Genomic DNA, 22,876 nt, shown 5'->3' on the forward strand with positions numbered 1-22,876 from the left:
AATTGCTGCTCTTTACTGCCTGCTTTTGGCTGGGGAACCTGGGTTGGGAGAGTTATTTTGTGGTTAGGCCCCAAGAGACCTGAGTTCATTTTTGGCCTTGCCAGTGCTCTCTAGGAGATCTTTGGGAAGTTTCTTCATATTTCTCTGCTTTTTTTCCCTTTTCTTCTCCCTTCCCCCACACCTCTTCTACACCCTAAAACTTCCATGATTAAATTTCATCAGTTCCTCCTTTGTTACCTGCCTTATTTGAGGGCTGGATTGTGGGGACTGTTCTTTGCAATATGTTTTTAATGTCTAGTAATGCCTGCTCTGGGGCAGTGGCTCTCACCAGGGACATCTCTGTTCCCAGGCCAGGCAGTGTTTCCTTTAAAAGGGAAACCTTCAGAACTCCTGTAAGCAGTGTAAATTATTTTACTTCAAGAAGTTTAGATGTAGGTTTGATTTTTGACAGAAGCCTAAGATTACTGAGTCAGAAAAATAATGGGCTCCTGTGTTTCCTCAGCAATCAGTTGCAACTTCTTTATTTTCCTTTTGGCTGTAGGAGACACAAAGAATTACTTTGGTGATTTGAACTGCCATTTAACAGGCAGAGTGCTCATCCCTGTAATATAGTGAGCACTGAGAGGGTCCCCAGTATATGTCACTAAAAGCAAAAAAGACAAAAAAGACAAAAAAGCAACCCAAAGCCAAGGCCACTTCCTGGCTTAGGCAGGGGAGTGGGTTGTGGAGTTTTCGAATTTTTCTTAATTTTTCTTCCCCTGATATTAGCAAACAGGAATGGCTGACAGCTCCTTAAGATCTTTGCTATTAGTTATTGTGACCTTTGAAGTTTCAGCACGTGTCTGTGTTCTGGAGGATGCACTGGAGGTGTTTTGGGTACAGTGGCAGGCCAGAAACAAAATGAGAAGTGCCAAAGCACCTGGGAATACCTCATGTCATTTATCATTTGGGATTCCTCTCTCGCTCTCCAAGCTTAGTCAATCAAGTTTCATTTTTCTAGGAAAAATCTATTATTTTTAGGACATTTTATTTTAGGACATTATTTGCTATTTTTAGGGCATGTCTGGTATGTGACTTATTTAAAACTTGAATTATACAAAACACTCTCAGTGGTGTACATCACTTAGAGTTATTAGAGAAAACCAGGAATTGTGAATTGGACTCTTTTTCTGTTAATATATCAAGTGTTGTATCCAACTACATTTGGAAGGATATTCAAGAAGCCATTTAATAACTTTTTCCCCTCGAGGCAAGATTCATTATCCTGGCATAGTTTAAAGTGATTGTGATGACCAAAAGAAGTGTTTTCAGCAAGGGGCAGTGCATTTACCAGCTGCAGCAGGTGCAGGAGCTCTCGGGAACGAGGAGTTCAAGTGTTGCCTTTCCTTTTGCCGTAGAAGATCAAGGTGGCGGCGCTGCGCATGTACACGTGCTGCGTGGAGAAAACCGACTACGAGGAGTTCTTCAGCAGTAAGTGATGGGCTGGGGGTTGTGGATGGGGCTGCTGCCCTGCTGAGACAGCTCGTGGTGGAACTGTGCCATTAGATGTGCTGATACCAACAAAGGTGACAGCAAAAGGACTGACTTGTCAGCCGCTGCCAGCGCGCGGTCAGCTGGGAGCTCACAGTGCTGCAGTGTTCCCTTAGGCTCTGCAGTGAGGAGGGCAGCCTCTGGAGTCTGGGATTGTTAATTTTACCTGCTGCAGTGGGGATAGGTAAAACTCAGAATATCCTGGACTTTGAAAGATATTGCCTTTTTTATTACCAGGTGTGGCATAAACTAAGAATTCAAATATCTCTTCCCTTTTTACGCTGGTCAGATGGTCTCTGTGCCCTGTGTGGTGCCATCCCCAACATAACTGGGACACAGCTATGAGAACCATCCCCATCCTCTGAGGCACAACTTTTTTATGGTATGAGATCATAGGGTCCTACCTGTCTCTCTCCCTCGTGGCTGGGCCAGGTTTGGCTACAACTTAGAGACTTTCTATATTTTTACTGACCATGACCAGGACACATCTCTTGCCTGAGTAGAGAGTATGACTAGAACAGAGACACAAGGCCCTCCTATAAGTATATAGGCATAATATTGGCTTGGATTGGGTTGGCTTTTCCATGCTGTACACAACTATTAGCTAAAAATCTGTTGCTGCTTTGAGTGGTATCAGATCTGGCTGGTGAAGGGGAAAGATGTGTTTTTGAGACTTACATAAGCTTCAGTAATTTTTTTCTTGTGTGCTTTATTTCCTATGTTAGTGTGATTTAGCTGTAGTAAATCCATTACCTGGATCTGGCCTGTCACTGGGATTCCTGAGCTACCAAGTACTTAGAGCACAGGTTGGGCTGCTGCCTCTTGAGAGATCAGCTGAAGGGACACCTTCATCCAGTGCACAGCTTATTGAGGGTGGTTTGTTACATGGTGTTGCTACTGCAAGATTTTCCAGTGGCTTCCAGAAGGTTTTCCAAACCTGTGATGTGGTTTCAGTGGTTGCAGGAGTGAGAGGACTCTGTGAGCAGTAGGATTCACCACTAGTGATCAGAAACTGAGAACCTCCTTTTCCCTGTGCACACCCCTCTCCCCAGCTCTGTGCCCCCCCAGGCTTGCTCAGATAAGTTCTCTTCTGTCTGTGGTATTTATCTCTCAGACAGGGGCTTTCCTGTTTTTAACTGGTGTTTCACCATCTCTGTTTAATTGTACAAAGATACATAAATGTTGTCCTTGATAAAATTTAAAGGACTATCAAAGCATGTCTGTGAAAAAGATACTGGCACAGATATTCAGACTCAGTATTGAGTAAAATCACTTCAGCTGTGTTTTTAATTTTGTCTTACTGTTTTAAAAAGAAAACATGTATTTTAAATGGTAACATATATTTGCGTTGACTTGAGACAGTTGCTGCTAAGGATCAGGACAGTTTGCTGGGATTGATGGAGTGCACTGGTGGTGTAAGAACACCTGTGGTGCTGGGGTCAGTGCTTGTGGTTCCAGAGAAATTGCTCACCATGTCTTCATCAAACTGGGTCAGTCAGGAGCTGGTTTTTTCCTTTTTTCAACTACAGATGGACATTGCTTAAGCTCATTGTTCCCTCCTGAAGGAGCAGCCTGGGGGATGAGTAGGAACAGAAACTACTAACTCTGAGCTCTCTCCCCTGGTGCTGCAGCAAGCCCGGGTGTGCCCGAGCCTGTGGGGTGGGTGTTGCAGCCCCTCCTGGTGCCGAGCAGGGCTGGGGAGCCCCGAGGGCAGGATGGTGCTGCTGGGCCAGTGCCTGTGCTGTGCTTGTGCTCTGCTGCCCCCAGCACTCCTGGCTCTACTTGCAGGGTGTTGATATCCAAGTGAACTGCACAGGGGCAGCTCTGCTCTCTGGAGAGCTTATTAGCTCTTTCTCTGCTGTGTGTGAGCTCTGTGAACCCGCTGAGCTGACCCTGGAAACCTCCAGCTGAGCTGACCCTGGAAACCTCCAGCCGTCCACGTGTGAAACCACTGGTGGGCTCGTTAACCCCGAGTGAGCAGAACCAGTTCTTCACAGAGCCTTCTCCAGTGCTCCTGACGTGCTTTTGTGGTGTGCTGGTGTTGTGGCAGGAATAGCAGCTGCACTGTGACCCTATGGAACGTGGACTGGTGTGTGGAATTTGTCAAGTAGTGCTCTGACAGAGGTGACAGAGGGTGAAGAGTGGATAGTGTGAGGACTAGGACAATGTCTTATGGGCTCTCTTCCTATCTCACTGTGTTTCTGCTGATGCACACTGGAATTTCCAGCTCTCTGTGGCACTGTGTGAGCCCTGTGAACTGCCTGTCTCTGTATATGCCTTAGAACAGCAGTTCCCAAAATACAGACTATGGATATGCAAGTCATAAGGCTGCTTTAGAGTATAAAGGAGGTGTTTTAATTGAGACTCTCAGTATGGTACTGCACTTAATTTTATTATACCTGCCATTCCATTGTCTCTTGGTTTTGGATCATTCATGGAGAAAACGTGGGAACTCTGCTTTAGAGCTTGTATCCCAAATGTCTGTACTGTGCTGCTTGTGTAGAAAGTGGAGCTGTTTTAGGACTTCAGCTGTTTCTTGTTTAAAGGAGAAGAGAGAACCAATAGAGGGAATAGCAAAGTTCCTGGTGCCAGGCTTGGCAGAGAGCTTGGGGAGTTCCAGTGAACTGGAGGAGGCAGCCTGTGAGCAGAGAGCTTCATGCCTGACCTCAGACTTGAAAGGTCAAAAGAGCTTCTAGGATCAGGCAGGTGTTACTCAGAGCTGAACTGGAGTTTGGCTGATGAACATGGACTGTAGAGTTACCTTGAATTCATCTTCAGCTGTTAACTGTTAACTGCTCTCCTGTCAGGCAGCTGCAGCAGCAGGGAGCTGACCCTACCAAAACAGCCTTTTGATGACTCCTGGTGGGACTCAAAGCAGCTCCAAAGGGCTGAAGGTTAGAAAACTCTGGATTCTTGTGTCTCCCGTAGCCCATCAGCTGCCTGTCACACTCAGGGGAGCACTGACACAGTGCACCTGTTCTCTTGCAGGATGTGGGGATATTATCCCAGGGTGTCCTTTCTAAAACTGTGGGAGTGGCAAAGATGATCTGTCATGAAAAAGTCCATGGTCCAGTTTTGCATCCCTTACCTGATGAATTTTAAGTGCAGGACATAACTGCAGGAAAACATATGTCCTCATAATCCTGAGCATTCATGTCTCTTATGGTACCAGCCATGTGACCAGGATGTGTTCTGTGCACAGAACAGGTTTGTTCCCCAGCTGTTATCACAGTAATTTCATAGGTAGCTTTACCAGCAGACATTTTTTCTAGATCTAGTCCTATTCTGAGGGGAATAATTTTCCGTTTCATTGTAGGATGGAGCTTTCTCCCCAGTTAGTTTCCCAGAGTAAGGTGTTCCAACCCCCTGAATTTTAGAATTTGATTCTTTCTACAAAGCTGTAGCTGAGAGCAAGCTTGTTGCTTTAAAGGAGCCACCCCTCCTTTAAATTTACAATGCAGACAGTCCTAATATAGAAGCTAAAAAATGATTTATAAAAATAGAATTGCAACACTTGGAAAGTTAGAGAAAAAAAATCTTCCCTCCTGGGTACTGAATAGGTCTTTACAAACTTTCCATGTTTCCAGGGGTAGAGGTGTGAGCTTTGCTTTCCACTGCAGAGTGATTTCTGTGGTGGGGGACTGATCCATGGGAACTCCTCCTTGAGAAACCTCTGTCTGAACTGGGTGTTTGACTCCTGCCTGTGGAACCTCCGTTGACTGAAATGGTTTGGTTAATGCAGGCATTGTGTGCTCCTGCCCTAGTTAGAGATGCCTTGGCGTGGCTTTTGGTCAAAGTAGTCGTTTCTAGGCACAGGAACTATTTCTAATAGGAATGAGAGAGCCAAAAGGGGAGAAGGGTGAGGGAGATTTGTGTTTAATCTCCAAACACAGACTGTTAGTGTCTTTGTGCTGTCTTAGAGGTGATGTATGGGCACTGATGCTGAAGCTTGGCACCTCCTAGGACTGATGGAGTCATCTCTCTGGGGAGGAAGGAATAGTCATGATTTGTTTGGTTCTTCTGGTGGTTGCCTGACCAGAGTTGGCAAATATAAAGAAAGAGGCTGTGAAAGTATTGCTTCGTGATCCAGGTGAATCTCCTTGGTAATACTTATGAGCCAGGAAGTATAGGAGTTAGGAAGGAATATATTAAACACAGGGAAGATAAGGTTGACTTCCTTGGGACACATCTGACTGGAGAGCCTGTTCCTGAATGCTCTCTGGGCCTCTTCCAGCTCAGTTTGAGCAGCCCAGAAGACAAGGCCAAGTGCTGGGTAGGCCAAGACGACTGTGTCAGATCCTTCTCATTAGATACTTCCCTTAAAAACTTCTCCAGGAAACAGATGTAGAGGTGAGTGCCTGGGGGGGAGGTTTAGGATTGACAGGAACTGAAGGACTTAGTGTGCACAGAAACCATAGGTCCATTTTTTTCAAGCATGAGGAAGAGGACTGTGGTTTCTGTGCCACACAGCCTGAATCTCCAGCCTCACCCCCTAAGGGCACGTGGAGATCCATCGTGTGAGCACACATATGGACAGACCAGCTCTGGGAAAACCAGTGCCTGTGGGAGTAGAGCTAAACCTGCAAACAGATTGCTTGTGTGGTTGGTCAGTGGTTTTAATCCAAATGTAGCCTGACAGGTACGCTCAGAGTGCTGGGGGCTGTGCTGGAGTAAATCAGGGCAGATTTACTGATTTACAGATTTACAGATTTACCCTGACAGTGGAATCAGAGACACGGAACTCTGTCCCTGGCAGGAGAGAGCAGCACATACAGAGGAAGAGTGTAAGAACAGAGCAAAGCATCCATTGATTCCTCCCTGTTATTCATTCCTGCTTTGGGACTTTGTGACCTAGAAGCCACGTTTGTCTCCTTCTCCATTTTTTAATTTCCCCCCCCGTAAATGTTATCCAAGTGAACCCCAAACACCTGAAACCTTTCAGAATCTGAAGGTCCTGTGGGTGCATGTTCTAGAGTTTGAGCACAAACATGACAGTAAATGATATTTCCTCCAATGTATATGTACTGTTATTACTGAAAAAAATTACCAAAGTGCATTTAGGTTTTTGTGTAGTGGATTTCTGTTAGGGACAAAATGTGATGGAGTTTATATTAATATTTAGTTTTGTTTTTGTGTTTTCCCCCCTTCTCATCAAGGGTGCCAAATGCCTGATACTTTGAATTCATGGTTCCTAGTAGCCCAGCTTCATGTCTGGTAAGTGAAAATCAAATTAGTAATATAATTATTTTCAGGAATAGAGTGATATGTATGTATCTTAATGTGAGGAAAAAGTAGGCTCTGTGCTTGTTGATAATAGAGGATTTATTCATTTTACTGATGACTGAACTACAGCACTTTTCTACTGAAGAACAAAAAGTCCCATAGAGAACCTGACATCTCTTACATCTTAAAATTCCTCACTAGTGGAATGATCTTTGCCATGAGTTTTCTAAAAGCCTTTCTCAGGCTGTGTGGAAAAATCTTACTTGGGTGTTTTAGGAAAAGTTTAAATTTATGTAAAAGTCTTTTAAATTGGGAGAATTTGTGGTGATGAGAAGCATTTAACAAATTATAGCACTGGCATTTACTCTTGCACCTCTGAAAGGCACATGCAGGGGGGTGAATGCCAGCTTGGCTGCATGTAAAAATATCTGACACCTTAAACATGAATTTTTTTTCCCCTTTTTCGTTTGTGAAAGTAGTAGCCAAAAAAATCAGGTTTTCATCTAGCATTACACACTTGTAAAGGTCAGGGGATGCACAAGGGAGTACAGTCATTTTTGTAAGTGCCAGATCTTTCAGGGAACTGAAGTCCATAGACTTGAGGTTCAGCTGTCCAAAGGCTGAAAGGAAGTTTGTACTGAAATAGCTGCACTTAAGGCCCCTTATTTCCTTGCCTCCTCCTTTTCCCCTTCCCTCCTTTTAATTTCCTGTCTCCTCAATATATTGAAAGATGGGGCAGCTCATTACACTGAAGAGTGAACAAATTAGCAGAACCATTGAAATCAGTGAATGAAATCAGTGGAATCAAGGAAGGAAGACCCTTGAGATTTGCAGTTTATTTATTTCCTACTCTTCCCTGTGGGAAAAAGGCTTTAAAAATTAATTAATAAGCTAATAATTCATATAGATATTTGGAAAACTAGTGCAATAAATGTTGAAAAGCAAACTGTAAGTGTCTGGGGAAAAACAAAAAGAGGTAAGATGAATCTGCTAAGAACACACTTTTTTCACATCATCTTTGTTTCTCATTGATGGCAAAATATATCCTGTGATTGATACACAGTATGAAATTCAAGATTAATAATAAAAATAAGGGAACTATGATAGAGATGACATTGGTATAGGATAGGCACAAATTTCTAAGATCAAAGTGCTACTTAGGCTTCTTTTGAAGAAAGCCAAGAGTTACCAGGCTTTGAGCTGGTGATGTTAAGGAGAGATTGACTGAGGAGAATTGAAGTTCTCTTATGTGTAGGATACAGGTTGACAGCAGTATCCTGCACAGGCAGGATAGAACCAAATCCCTCTGCCTCGTGTGACAGCAGTGAGAACTCAAGTGTGGAGGGCAGCACTGAAGGTTAATTTTTCCAGGGTGTGTGAGTCTGGCTCCTTTGTGTTCCTAGTGGCTTGACCTAAGGAGCAGTGTCATTCTGGACCTCAGATGGGAGATCCAGTTTGATATTCCAGGACACAGAAGCCTGTGACAGGCCTGCTCACTGCCTGGGTCATTGGGAAATGCTGCAGGCTTTGCTTCTGCTGAGCTCAGTGACCAGCATCCTGCCATGGCATGGTTTGCTTTCCCAGGCAGGTTTATTGCCCTGCTCTCTGGGATTCTCTTTCTTTAAGCAGTTTGACCTCAGTAAGGTGGGAGTGGACCATTATCGCTTTTGCTGGCTCTGGCAGGGTCAAGGACATCCCACCCTGTCTGAAGGCTCCCATCCTGTCTCTCTTGTTGGACCATTTGCCTCAGAGGCTTGAAACCTTCCTGAGCTGGTGGCCAATGAGGTGCCACAGAGATCATGATCGTGATCTGCTCCCCCTTGCAGAGCAATCTGCATCACTCTCTGATGTACTGACTTCTTCCCTCTTATTCAGGGTTTTGGTTTCCACTGATTTACAGTGTCTTCTGGAGCTGGAGAAGGTGAGAATTTTTCCTAGTTTGGTAAACTTCGCCTCCTTTCTTGCTGTTGTCATTTCCCAGCCTGTTCTAGTCAACTTTTCTGTGCCCTTTGTGTCCCAGTTTTTATGGACTTAAGGTGCTTGTCAGGGCATAACTTCTTATGTTACAGATTCTTGTGGGTCCTCTTTGAATCTCCAGCTCTTATTTCTTCCTGTCTGGTGAATAGGATTTTTCTACTTACCTCCAGTCAGAAAGGGAGGAATTCGGGTTCTCGTGTTTAGCTTCTGCTTTTGCAAACTTCTTTCAAGATAATGTTCCTTTAGAAACACTTCAGTGCCTTCCAAGGCAGTGCTAAAATCATGCTTTAAAAAAAATCAACCCACCGATATTATTTAGAAAACCAACCTATCATTATGCTTTCCTAGGTGTAATGTTTTTATAGGCTGTTTCTGTTACTTCACACCTTTGATGTCAGGGGGACTCCTGGCTTTATGTTTGGAAGTTCAGACCTTTAGAAAATCTCAAGCTGTTCATCTCCACTGCTGGTTTGCATTTTCCCATGCAGTGTGAGTGGAGTATTGGCAGAGTCCAGAGCTGTTACCAAACTGCCAAAGAAATTACTTGGGTGGCTGCTAAGAAGTGCCTTGCTTCAATAGTTATCATGCAGATACCTAGAGCTGCCTTCATATTTTCACCAGACCAGGAATGGTGACATCCCTGAAGTATTTAGGATCAAAATAGTCGTGCTGCAATTCCTGTTCTGAAAGGATCAAAGACCTGTTGCAAAAGTTCATCTAAGCATTGTTTTTCTTAAGGAAATCTGCACTCGGCAAGGTTTTGATCAGCCTGAGAAAGTCCAGATGAGAACAAGAACCACTCAATATGTAGAAAACAATTCCTGCAGGAAAAGATTCCTCTGATTTGCATATAGAAGCCTGAGGACACTGTTTTCTTTTGAAATGTGCTGCTTCAGAAGAAAGGGAACAGACTCAGTTTCATGGTAGAGGGCTTTAATTGCATCAGAATAGTTTTGCTTGAGAGAGATTTTAGGAATAAGTTTATTTGGAATGTCTCAGGCATTTAGTTGGTCCTGCCTTGACGTGAGGGAGTGGGCTACAATGGCCTGAGCAAAGGCCCCAGGGGAGAGGAGGCTGCACAACCAGGCTGGGTTCTGTCAGCTGGTCCCAGCAGAGCCCTGTCCATGCTGGAGGTACAGCAGTGGGTGGCCAGGCTGGGGCACAGGAGAACATGTAAAACCTCCTTGGGGTGACTTCAGAACTCTGCTCGTTGTCACAATTCACTGCAGTGCAATGTCACAGCAGAACTGAGGCAGTCTGTTCAGGAGCTTCCTGCTGTCCCCCGAGCTGGTGGCTGTCCATGAGTGGGTTAAACAGAATAAAACCCTCCAAAACTGCTGCTGATACTTGTGTTGTTAAGCCGGAGGAGTTTCTCTGAACAACAGTAAAGTAGCTCCAGAAACAGTTACTCTGGAGCAACTGAGGAAGCAGGAATGAATGGCCAGGTGCTGGGGACAGCAGGAAGCTTTGCCCTTAATGGATCATCTCACCTCAGTGCATGGCACAGGGCAGTCATCAGGGTGGTGCCAACCCTCACTTCTGGTGTTCAAGCCAGTCTGGCACACTGGGAGTACAGAAGCAGCTGTAGCTGAGGCTGTTGTGGGAAATCTCAACATCTCAGCTGAGATGGGTCGAGTTACAGATGCTCCTGTTCCTTTTCAGTCATCCTTTCATATCATTTTCTTCTAGCATAATCACTCTGCATAACTTAAATAAAGCAAAAATTATCCAACCCAAGCAGCGTGAGGTAGACAGCTTTCTAAAGATAGTTTGGAGTAATTTTGCTTTCATGGTTTGATGAAGATGAGCCAGTATTTGACTAAACTACAGCACAGATTCTGTAGTGAAACAATAAAATGTTTCACACCGTGGTGATCCAGTTAGGAGGTTTATAGGCTTTAAAGAATCTGTGTCTTTTAAACCTCAGACAGCAGGTGAAGTAACAAACTACCAAACTTTCAAATAAACTGCAAAATTCCATGATCTCACTCATGGTGCTGCAGAACAGCTCTGTGACAGCACTGCATCCAAACAGAGCTGCCTTTTAGGCTCCCTGAGTAGCAGGTTTTCCTCTGAACACCACTCCAGTCCTGCTCATCACTGACCAGTTGTTGGCTGTTGGTCTGTCACCACTCTCTCCTCCTGCCTCTCCACCACTAAAGGCACACAGGGTAGGAACCACTATTTGTGCCTGGGAGGAGGTTTTCTTGCCAAGCCACTCTATTTTTTTAATTTTATTTTTCTTTTTTTTTCACCCCTGAGTTTGTGTATTCAGCAAGAGAAGTATAAAAATGCTTTTTTAGCCCAAAATTTGTCCTTTAAACTGAGTCTTTTTTACTTAGGAGTGTGTAAAATTTCTGGATTCAGTAACTCTTACCAATTCACTTTTTTGTACAGCTCAATTATGTAAATGCACAAAAAGAACAAAGGTTTTCAAACGGGTGGAAGTAAAACAAAAGTTTTACGCTCTTTGTGCATTTGTTTTGTGGAAGGGCTGGTACCTGGACAGTTGTTCTCTGACCACTGTTTGAGCAGAAAGCTTTGTCATCTTTTTGTGAACAAGTGAGGGTTTGGTTTTGATACCATCTTAATTGCATTTGTTTGCTGGGACAGTGGAGCTGTTGGACAGACACCGAATTGTCACTGCCATAATGTAACCCTTGGGAATCCTTACACAGCTCTGGTTCCTGAGACAGAAATTGCCACATTCTTCCCTTGTCTGACTGCCCTTGCCCTTCTCCTCCTGTTGTCTCCCTGGAATCTCTCAGTCCCTCCACCTTGGAGGTCTCCTTGCCATGCCTCAGTCCCTCTCTCCAGTCTCAGACCTCATTGCACCTGCTGGTGTTGGAGCTTGAGCTGTCTCTCGTAGAGCCAGTGTCATTTTGAGAAGCTCTGCATCTAGACATCAAATTCTGGTCTGTGGGCTTTTCTTCCTTCAGTGTTATGTTTCAGTTCAATGGCCTTTATATGGGACTTGAAAGTCTGGTTCTGACCAGAAAGAAGAATATGGGACTGAAGTTTTTGCTGCCTTCTGTTTCATTTGTCTCTGTGACTATCACTTGCAATAAGTTTTGCTTCTTTTGCAAGTTAATGTCTTTACTAGTCAGTAGACAAGAAAATCCATTGTAAAGATTTTCATCTGTCCTTTTACAGGGCACACTTCAGGTGTTTATGATTCTCCCCGTTGAGTTGGCATTCACAGGTCACCCAATTCTTTTAATGCCTGTAGATCTTATATACACTAAAGAAACAAATCTATTAAAAAAAAGATAATTTTTACCTCTCAGCTCTTGTGGCACATTCACCATTGTTACTGTGCACCAGCTTCCCAGTGGCCCCCAGCTCTGCTGGTTTTACATGAGCCATAAGAAGAATCACCTGTGAGCAGCTTCCCACTAGCAGCATGTCTGTGAAAAGCAATGACTTCTCTCAGCTCCAGCGTTTGAGCATCATCTCATCTACAGTCACTCAGTCAGTCCTGGGCAGGCACTTGTGCCCAGCACAGGAGCAGAGCTGGTTTATGAGGCAGAGAGGATGGGACAGGTGATGGGACTGGTCCCAGCTCAGTGAGGGATCAGCCTGGGCTTCAGTTCATGCTCTTTACAGATGTTGTAAAAAAGGCAAAATAAAATGTTTGTTCATGTGATTTATTTTGTAGGCAGAACAGCAGCAATGAAGTTTGAGTGGCTTTAATGCTTTTAAACAAAAGTAAAACAACTCAACCTGATATTCTCATTAAGATCCCACAATGCACTTTCAGACCTCTGAGTTGGTCTCACATGTGCTGCGTGGGGGGGGGTTGCCAGGTGGTTGGACACGTATCCAAAGACCCCTGTAGTTGAAATAATTTAGGACATTGCTAATGTGAATTTGGTCGAAGCCTGTAACTTGCTTAAGGTTTCCCAGCTTGGCTGGTTGGGGCTCTTACAGCACTTCAGTGCATCAAGCTGAGCTGCAGCTGGCTCAGAGCCTGGGATAGCCAAGCCATGTGTTCCTGCTCCGAAGGGTGAGATGTTCTTAAGGCTGAGGAATTCAGGTTACAGTAGTGTTGAACTAGATTACAATGCTGACAAGAAGAATAGAGCCCACTAGCACTCTTCCATGGCTGCACTGGCCAAAATCCAGCAGATACAGCTCCTGAGTGTAGAATAGAAGAGTTTATTTAAAAAAAAAAAAAATCTCCTCGTGTGTTTTTTTTTCCTGACCACAAACATATACTGCGAGGAAAATCTTAAATGAGCTGAAATATATGTCATTTATTCTTCCCTTCTGAAAGAAGCCGTGGGGGCTCTGACTGTGGGGTGTGTCCTTGCAGGATGTGCCTGGTGAGGATGAAGCAGGAGGGCCGCACGGGCAAGTACATGTGTCGCTACATCGTCCACTGCATGTGGGAGGATGTTGAGCAGCGTGGTAAGGTCATGGGGGTAAGTTCTCTCTGGTGGTGGTAATCCTGATGATTCCCGTCTTTCAATGCTTTTGTGACTTTGCATTTCTTAGAAGAATGCCTGAGAATCAACCTGCAGCTGCTCCTTTATTTCTTTATTGGCTTAAGCTGGTGCATGCAGCCCTCATTCCTGACCATTCATTCCCTCTATTGAGCCACTGAGATTGTTTCTGAAAGTGCATCATGGCCTGGATGAAGATATTGATTTGGTTTAAATGAAGAAATTTCCCACGTGGTTTGCCATGTGACTGCAGAAATGGGTTTTGCTATTGATGGGATATGTTATTGACCTGGATGAGGGGATTGAGTCCACCATCAGCAAATTTGCAGATGACACCAAGTTGGGGGGAAGCCTTGATCTGCTGAAGGCAGGAGGGCTCTGCAGAGGGACCTGGACAGGCTGGATCCATGGGCTGATTCCAAGGGGATGAGGTTCAACCAGGCCAAGTGCTGGGTCCTGCCCTTTGGCCACAACAACCCCCGGCAGTTCTACAGGCTGGGGACAGAGTGGCTGGAGAGCAGCCAGGCAGGAAGGGAGCTGGGAGTGGGGATGGACAGGGAGCTGAACAGGAGCCAGAGTGTGCCCAGGTGGCCAAGAGGGCCAATGGATCCTGGGCTGGCTCAGGAACAGTGTGGCAGCAGGAGCAGGGCAGTGATTCTGCCCCTGGACTCAGCACTGGTGAGGCCACCCCTGGAGTGCTGTGTCCAGTTCTGGGCCCTCAGCTCAGGAAGGACATGGAGGGGCTGGAGCAGGGCCAGGGAAGAGCAGCGAGGCTGGGGAAGGGACTGGAGCACAAGTGCTGTGAGGAGAGGCTGAGGGAGCTGGGGGGGCTCAGCCTGGAGAGGAGGAGGCTCAGGGGAGACCTCCTGACTCTGCAACTCCCTGACAGGAGGGGGGAGCCAGGGGGGGGTCGGGCTCTTCTCCCAGGAACCAGCAGCAGGACAAGAGGGCACAGCTTGAGGCTGGATATTAGGAAGAAATTTTTTCCAGAGAGAGTGATCGGACACTGGAATGGGCTGCCCAGGGAAGTGATGGAATCACCACCATCCATTCCCTGGAGGTGCTGAAGGTGAGACTGGATGTGGCATCAGTGCCATGGGCTGGGAACCACAGTGGAGTTGGATCAAGGGTTGGACTTGATGATCTCAGAGGTCTTTTCCAACCTGGTTGATTCTGTGATTCTGTGATTCTCTGCTGTAACAGAAGGGGCGTTTGGGGATAGGAATGAGCAGCTGGAGTGGGGAGAAACATGACTGGTGCCAAATTGATAACCACAACTTCAGTAATTCCAGCAGAGTTTTGAGTTTTCTCTGTATCTAAAATGGTAAAAGGAAAGTTAATCAGCAAAGTTTTTATGTCAAGTTCCTGTACATGACTATAACTAGTCATAAGTATATTTTAAGTTTTGTGTTCTCAGTATACCTGGTCTTTATCACAAAAGGAACGTTCTAAGGAGAGAGTAGCTGCAAGGAGAGTTCATTTGCAAGTTTGAAGGAAGAGCAAGGTTGAATCTTTCTGGCCTGTTCTGAGGAAGGTTATGATAGTTAGCTGGAATGGTCATTTCTGGCCTTGAAGTCCTGTGTTGGTGATTGCCTTGAGAGGAGGCAGTGCAGAAGCAGTGGCAGTGACAGCAGACCTGATACAGGTGAGGCTGCCAACATTGAGGGCACTTCTGTGGGAGGACAGGGCTGGGAGAGGTCTCCTGTGTTATGGAAGAGGAAAAGAACTGCTCAGTGATTAAATAGAGGTTTGTCTGTGATTAAAATAAATTAGGCTGTTAGAGAAGTGACAGTTTCCACGTAGCAGTAATGACATAGTGTCAAGCCACAGTTGTCAGCTCTCTTGGAGAGGCTGCCAGGGTAACTGGTGAGTTAGGATTTGAGATGCAATCACATTAGTAATTCAGGAAGTGTCTCTCTGATCGTTTATTTTGTATGTTGTTTTAGAAAGTGTTGATTCTGGTGTAACTTCAGTTATCCCATCAGCAGCAGGGTTTTTTCCTAGTTGTTGGGAATTCCGTAGCTTTGCTTTGTTACATGTTGCATTTAAAGACAAGACATCCTCTTAATCTTCTTTTGGATTAAATCTATCAATTCATGCATCTGAGAGTTTCTTGCTATGTTAACGTGCTTACATAAATTCCACAATGGGAATCTCCTCTTTCTGATAAGGCAATGTGAGTGAGCCAAGACAAATCAGATGATGGCACCAGGGGAAAAGACTGGATGAAGTAGCTTATGCATTTTTGTCCTTTTCCAGTGCCTTCCATGTCATATCAGTGGCTGGTTCTGCTTCCTCTAGGAACTACACACAGCTCAGATCTTTGTTCTGGGTGTAAATTTAAGGTTGCTCTTCTTTTGTCTGTTCCTTTTGACCCTAATTTTGCCTTATATGAGTGAACCTCAAATGCCATGTTGTAGTGGATGCAGCAGAGAACAAAGAGAAGCAAAACTGGCTGTTTGCTGCCCTTACAGGCATTGCAAGTTACACCTGTATGGAGAGTTTTTCAGTAAAATTTAGGGGAAAAAGAGAGAGTGCTTACAGTCAGTTCTTTGTAAAGGGAAGTACAGTGTTTCCATTTCTCCAAACTAAATTATTCAATGGCTCCCCAAAACCCCCCAAAGTATAAAAAACCCCATCAGTGTCCCTGTGTTTTTACCCACTCTGGCCCCTCAGGTGTTAACACATGAGTATTACAATGGTGTGGTTGCTGTATGATGGAACTGCAAGGAGCTCTGGAATTACTGCAGTGCCATTCATTCCCTGCCCTGGCAGGTTGGGCATCTGGTCAGTTTATCCTTGAATTTAAATTTCACAGTCTCTTTGGCTGTAGGAATGATCCTGCAGTGGGAATCACGAGCCTGCTTATTTTGCAATACTGTGGTTCCTCTGATACACTCCTGACTGTAGCCTGGTGCTAACACAGCTTTTATATGGCCATAGCAGATGCTCACATGAAGGACCTGCACATTTCAGGGCTTGATCTCCAAAGCAGTTACACCTTTGTGTTTATTTAGTATATTTAGGCATAGGGTTTTCATTAATCTTTAGTGATTTTTCTTTCATCTTTTAGTTATTCCTGATCTTTCAGTCATTATTCATTAGTTAGTGCCCTGCAGAGACAGGCTGAGAAAGTTGTGTAAAGATCTCACAGCACCTTCCAGAATCTGAAAGGGCTAGAAGGAAGCTGGAGAGGGACTGTGCATGAGGAACTGCAGTGACAGGACAAGGGGGAAGGGCTTCAAACTGAAGGAGAGGAAATTTAGGTTAGATATGTGGAAGAAATCCTTACCTGTGAGGGGGGTGAGGCCCTGGCACAGGGCCCAGAGGTTGCCCAGAGAAGCTGTGGCTGCCCCTGGATCCCTGGAAGTGTCCAAGGCCAGGTTGGACAGGGCTTGGAGCAACCTGGAATAGTGGAAGGTGTCCCTGCCCGTGGCAGGGGATTCAACATGACGGGCTTTAAAGTCCCTCCAACCCAAACCTTCTGTGATTCTGTGATTTTGTCAAGGCAAATTAATTTCTTCGTCTCTTCTGGTAGTATTTATTGTATGTTAGGTGAAAATAATTTATGCATTGGTGTTTCAGGATGTCAGCAGTTCCCTTGACCCTTATCATTGCTCTGTTTTCCTTCCTCAGTGATCCTACCTTCATATCCCACTTCACCCATGCCCCTGCATGGGCAGGTCCTGTTTATTCCATGCTTGTTCACTTTTCTTCACTCACTTCTCTCCCCTTCCCATACCCATACCTGACTGAACGCTTTCTCTCCTCTCACCTTTAGCAATTGCAAGGAGTTTTAAATGACTAATAAAGGGCACTTACCCCAGTGTTATGTTCTCTTTATTAATCTTGATCTGTTTATCACTAATAATTCTTTTAAACTGAAGTAGAGGGTTTGTGAGCTGATGGAGGGACACATAACAACTACTTATTTTCAAGTAGTGTAGTCCTGCAATCAGTACATATTCTACCTCCAAAAGAAGGTAGTCAAATATATCAAGAATAGTAGATAAAAAGAAGGTGTCATTAATGTTCTCTCTCAATGCTTTCAAACTCCAGAATCTGAGCCTTTCTCAGAAGTAATGTAAAGGAAAAGAAATTTTACTGCATACTTTTAGGGTGCTAAATTATCATCTGCATAGATCCTAGAAGGTTAGGAAATTCCATTCCCTGCTTTTTCTCTCATGCAATCTATCAAAGATCAAGATTTAATTCCAATTCCTGTACTGTGGTACAAATGACAGAGCACTTGTATGGAATTGCCAGTTGGATGCAATTAGTTTAACTTGCTGACAGACAGAGCTGCAGTTCTTCAGCTCCTTTCCATATCTAGCAACAATTCCAACCCTTGATGCAGAAAATGGACACTATATTCCTGAATTGATATCCATGGTTTTTTGAAATATGCCATCTGCTCTTAAATATACCGGTCCACTGGAGCCCAAAAGGGATAGAATGTAAAGCATTTTAACTGCTAATTTACATCAACTCCAGCTCCAAATGGAGTTTGTATTATTTCAAAACCTGGTTGTTAAACTGCTGAGATCTAAATCTCAGCTACAAAGTTTTGGGACCTGTTAGGCTGAGCTCCTTCAGCACTCCTGAATGTCGGTGAGAGTCAGAAACCCAAACTTGACACAGCTGTAAAAACACAGGGAGAGCCTGTGGCCTCAGCAAATTCTACTGGTGCAGGCATATTTCAGATATAAATTTTACTCTGCTGTCCCTCGTACTAATGAAGTCAGTCTCTTTCGGTGGGTTTGCAGCCAGGTGTGTCCAGTTCTGTGGCTAACCAGTGCTCTTTACTTAATTTTTCCACTAGTGACATTTCTATCAAACTTTAAAAACAAACAGAAAAATTGGCTTGATGCAATGGCTCCAAGTGTTAATAGTAACATTAGGCTGGGTAAAAGACTTCCTTTGGATCCTGCTTTGCCAGAGATCTCCACCTCGTGGCTTGCAGGGAATAGATTTACACTGTGCAAACTGGCAGCTGCCTCATCAATTTGGGGAGGGAATTCACTCAGGACTAGACATTGCTGCTGTTTGTCCTCCCAACAGAGTTCTGGAGCCACCTGAGTATTGTGCTTTAGTAACTCTGTGGATATAAAAGTTGTTATAAGTTTCAGTGTGTTTTAGACCCTTTAGATGAAGCTGCAGAAGGACTTGTAGGTGCTGGAGTTCCCTGGAATGGGATTTCAGCTGATAAAGGGACAATAAGTATGAGGTTGGAAAAAAATTAAAATAAAAGACCCTAACCCCCCCCCCAAAAAAAAATTCCAAACAGAAAAAACAAACACCAAAAAACCCCAACACCCCTCCTCCCTCCCCCAAGCACCCCACACTAATATTTCTGGGTGCAAATCACGTGCTGTCTCAGAGAGACCCTTTTAAGGCTTTATTCCAATAACTTGTAGGCTCCCTTTACCCACGTTGGTTGGGTGTGTTGTGGTGGCGTTGTGCTGCTGAAATGAATTCAAAGTTGTTTTCAGTGCAAAATAACAATTCATTTTATAACCACACTGTTATAAAATGTGTTCCCAAAGCTGCCAAAGAGATAAGACATGGGGGGAGCTGTGAAGCCCAGCGTGCCAAAGCTGTTTTAATTTATCATAATCTCACTTTCCTGTTTTCCCACCAGACCACTTAGACCCCTGCCCCCTTTTTTTTCCAGGAACACATCTAGGTGTCTTTTGAGTTCGTTTATTGGCTCTGCTGTTCGTAGCACAATGGAGCCTTTGTTACACTTTTAGCTCGAGCTGTTTATACCCAGTGACCCATAATTTGCTCTCAATTACACTCGTGTACATCTGAAGTAATGCCATCAGAATCAATACTTATAACTGAGAGCTGAGATCAGCTCTGGGAACTTGAACACCATTTTCTGTCTTGATACTCTTTTCACAATTAGAAGATTTCGGTTGATGAAAAATGCCATTTTACCTTAGAGTAGCTACAGAACTTCCTAAACTCAATATAATTCTGTTTTAAGTTCTTCTTACTGTTGAGTACAAAAACTCTGACCTTTGTAACTGAAGACTCAGAAGTCATGGTTGGAGTGAGACCAGCAAGGTTGTAGAATGGCTTTAGAGGATGAGGGGATGAGGTGGAAAATTGATAGAATTTTAAAGTAGAACTTGAGTTTTGTATGAATTGAACTGTTGATTCACCTGCAGTGGGAAGCTGCTGTACTGAGGTACTGAGGGGTCCTTTCCAGGTCTGTCTCTCAAATCTGATTGCAAGTCTTGGAGTCAGTTTGGGATGCACAGAACAGAAAGTACATTTTTGAAAGAGAACGGGGGCAGGAGGAAGGTGGATGCAGAATATTGGGACTGGAATGGGGAGTTGGGATGAAGGAAATGTATTGAAGCAAAGTATTTCAGAGAAGGTGCTGATTTTGTTAAAGGAAATGGATTGGATATGAGATAGAGGATAGTGTTCAGGACAGTTGAAAGGGGTTTTTAAAAACCTATAAAACTAAAGAAGAAAAGGTTTTAATTTCAAATGGTCTATGCATATTTTGAAATGCTTTACTAGGACATTTTAAGGAGAAAAATGTTACAATTTTTAATGACTACTTAGAATATATAGAATCTCACCAGTTCCTAGTGTTCCCTTTTTGAAAAAGAAACTAAACTATTGCCAAAATAGTGAGATACAAAATTGCTGTGGTTTTTTTTGTTTTGTTTTGTTTTGTTTTTTAAATAGGATATCAGCATTGTATGATTAGTGTTACTTGAAGTTATTGTTTTAAGAACATCACAGAAAATAGTTCATCAACCCTAGATCCTTTCTCAGAGAGCTTGAAAGTTCACAGCAAGTTTCCAGTACTTTGTCATTTCATAAATAATAATATCAAGTACTGTTCCAGAGTAAATTCAGTACATTTGATTCTGGAAACCATAATAACTTCAATATGCAGGACAGTGCATGTGTATGGAATGTTACCTTGAAATATCTTGACTGTGATGAGGTCTGGAGCAAACAGTACCCATGGTGATGCAGATTTAGCTTTACCAAGACATGGAGGTTTGAATTAGGGGTCTCTTTCTCAGGTGGTCTTTAAGGTAGTTGTTCTACAAGTGGAACTGGCACACCTGGCTGAAATGCTTGGGGCATGTTGAGGATTCCTGGTATGGAAATCAAGGTATAATATATAATATATGCTTGGGTTCTTTTCAGCTGGCCTGCCCCAGCGTTCTGTAGAGTCTGGCATAAAAAAATCAATTTAAATTTCCCAGATGTGTTGGATCCTGTTACTGTAAGGTGGTGTCCTTGGTCTGTTCTGTGCCTCGCTCTGGTGCCTGCAGGAATTACACTGGAAGCTGCCTTGTAGCACCTTTTCTAGAGGTACCTTTCTCATTATTCAGTATTATATTACTCTATATTTATTATATTGGGAAAGGTTCTTCCCCCAGAGGGTGGTTGGCACTGAACAGGCTCCCAAGGCTACCAGAGCTCCAGGAGTGTTTGGACAATGCTCTCAGGGACAGGGTGGGATTGTTGGGGTGTCTGTGCAGGGCCAGGAGTTGGGCTGGATGATCCTTGTGGGTCCCCTCTAACCCAGGATATTCTGTGATTCCCCCCATCCTCACCAGAGGGACTCACATGCCCTGTGGTGCCTGTAGGTGTTGGTGCTGCCCCGTGTTCCTTGGGCTCTCCAGAACATGGTGTAGTTGCCACAGTTCAAATATTGAGCAATGAAATGGCAGCTCCCCACAACTGCCCCATTATTTTATTTTGGCACTGTGGAGGTGCTGGTGGGAGCAGGAAGATGATCCCTGCAGGACCTGCATGGGCTCGACAGGGGGGTCACAGCTGTGTTGTCACTGTGACCTGGCTCCTGCCAGTGCTTTGTGCATCACTCACCAGCCAGGCTGTGATTCACCTGCTGTCAGTGCAGGGTTCAGTGACATGTTGTTATGCCACTTATTTTGGACATTTACATTCTCAGCCTCCAGTTCTTTTGGAGTTTGCCCCAGAGTTGCTCAGCTGAGATCAGCTGGTCTGCTTGGCTAAGCCTTTTGAGGCTCCTGGAGCAGGGTGTCTCCAGTGGGTTTGGTTCTGTTTTAACAACTCTAAGCTGCTGCAATGAAAACATGAATGTGCTTTTAAGCTCCTTCATAAAAAAAGAAAATACCAAGAGCAGTGTCTGTTCTAGATCAGACCAAACCAACCATGGAGAGTTTCCCTGTTGTTCCCATACATTTTAATCATGTTGCTGCTCGTGCTTTTCACTGCAGGGAGAAAGTCACTGATATCTTCTGCTTCCTCTTCAGGAATGAGCAACTTAACTTTTCCTTATGTTTTTGTGCCTGCCTGTCTTGAAAGACAGTAACAAGCATCAGTTAAGAATCTGATACTGTGCAGGGAGTGCTGTGGGGCTTTGAGAGGCTGCCCATTCCCTTCCCCTCACACAACTTCCCTGTCTCTGGCAGCTTGGGCAGCACCCGTGGGTTGTGACTTTGATTAAAGCAGTGTGTAGCTGCTGCTGGCTCTCCCAGCTCACCAGTTGCCACTGCCACACTCTGGAGTGTCTCTGGCCGTTTGCCCAGAGCACCTGTGGCTGCCCCATCCCTGCAAGTGTTCAAGGCCAAGCTGGATGGGGCTTGGAGTTAATTATCCTTACACCTCTGTAAGAGCTTGAATATTGTTGTTTCATTCAGAGGTCAGGAAATAATGCCGAAGATTAAAAGATTTGACAAAAATATCAGTGTATCTAATTTTAGAGATCTCTTTTTGTCACTAGCAAAGTGTGCATCATGTAGATTTTCAGGCTGGTCAGAGGGCCTTGAATCCACAAGGATAACTGCACATAAAAAGGGACATTCAGCTGACGTTGTGGAGGTGGTGGTGTGGATATTTTGGATGGGAGATGGTGGTGTGGATATTTTGGATGGGAGATGGTGGTGTGGATATTTTGGATGGGAGATGGTGGTGTGGATATTTTGGATGGGAGATGGTGGTGTAGATATTTTGGATGGGAGATGGTGGTGTGGATATTTTGGATGGGAGGTGGTGGTGTGGATATTTTGGATGGGAGGTGGTGGTGTGGATATTTTGGATGGGAGATGGTGGTGTGGATATTTTGGATGGGAGGTGGTGGTGTGGATATTTTGGATGGGAGGTGGTGGTGTGGATATTTTGGATGGGAGGTGGTGGTGTGGATGGGAGGTGGGGTTAGTACAGTCTTGGTATATGTGAAATGAGCAATGCTGATCTGAATTGGTTTTCAGATGGCTTGGGCACGGATTCCATAAATCCACGTGGATTTGGTAGGGAACAGAAGGCAGGCCTGTGAATGACCAGTGGTTTTAGGGGGTGTCACCTGGGCTATATAGTCATTTGTCTCATTGATGCTGAGTGCTGGCAGTGCCTTCTGTTTGTAGATGCTGTTTGAAAACTTCATTTTTCAAAAGCGAGGAAGTGGCAGAGCCCCTGTAATTGATGGAAATCCAGGTCTAAAGCCCCAGAGGACAGAGCTGGGTACCGAGGAGCTTAAAAACAATGTGTCTCCTTGAGAGCATCCTGAATTTACTCTCTTGTATTTCCTGTTCTGTTATGTCCCTGCAGGGGGGAAGATGGCCCATATGTAGGTTTAATCCATGTTATTCAGGAACCAGTGTATAAGGAAATTTTTGGCTTCTTAAAATCCTTGCCCATGCTTTTAGGATCTTCTGGAAGTTTATTTATTCACAGCA

At 44.4% G+C, this 22,876-nt stretch overlaps 1 protein-coding gene across 3 annotated transcripts in view; it reads left to right on the top strand.

The window, feature by feature from the left end:
- LOC127478129 (ubiquinol-cytochrome-c reductase complex assembly factor 1) overlaps nucleotides 1-22,876 on the top strand; it is a 48,944-nt gene that overhangs the window by 12,025 nt on the left and 14,043 nt on the right. For 2 of the 3 annotated variants that reach the window (XM_051803377.1, XM_051803379.1), the window contains exons 5-7: nucleotides 1,398-1,470; nucleotides 6,687-6,744; nucleotides 13,046-13,154. In XM_051803377.1, coding sequence (XP_051659337.1) covers nucleotides 1,398-1,470; nucleotides 6,687-6,744; nucleotides 13,046-13,154 — 240 coding nt within the window. The remainder of the gene's footprint in view (nucleotides 1-1,397; nucleotides 1,471-6,686; nucleotides 6,745-13,045; nucleotides 13,155-22,876) is intronic. The other variant, XM_051803378.1, reaches the window with a different exon arrangement.

The sequence above is a fragment of the Manacus candei genome, unplaced genomic scaffold (genome assembly GCF_025592945.1).
Source record: "Manacus candei isolate 608988 ecotype Guabito, Panama unplaced genomic scaffold, ASM2559294v1 h1tg000057l, whole genome shotgun sequence".
Lineage (NCBI taxonomy): Eukaryota > Metazoa > Chordata > Aves > Passeriformes > Pipridae > Manacus > Manacus candei.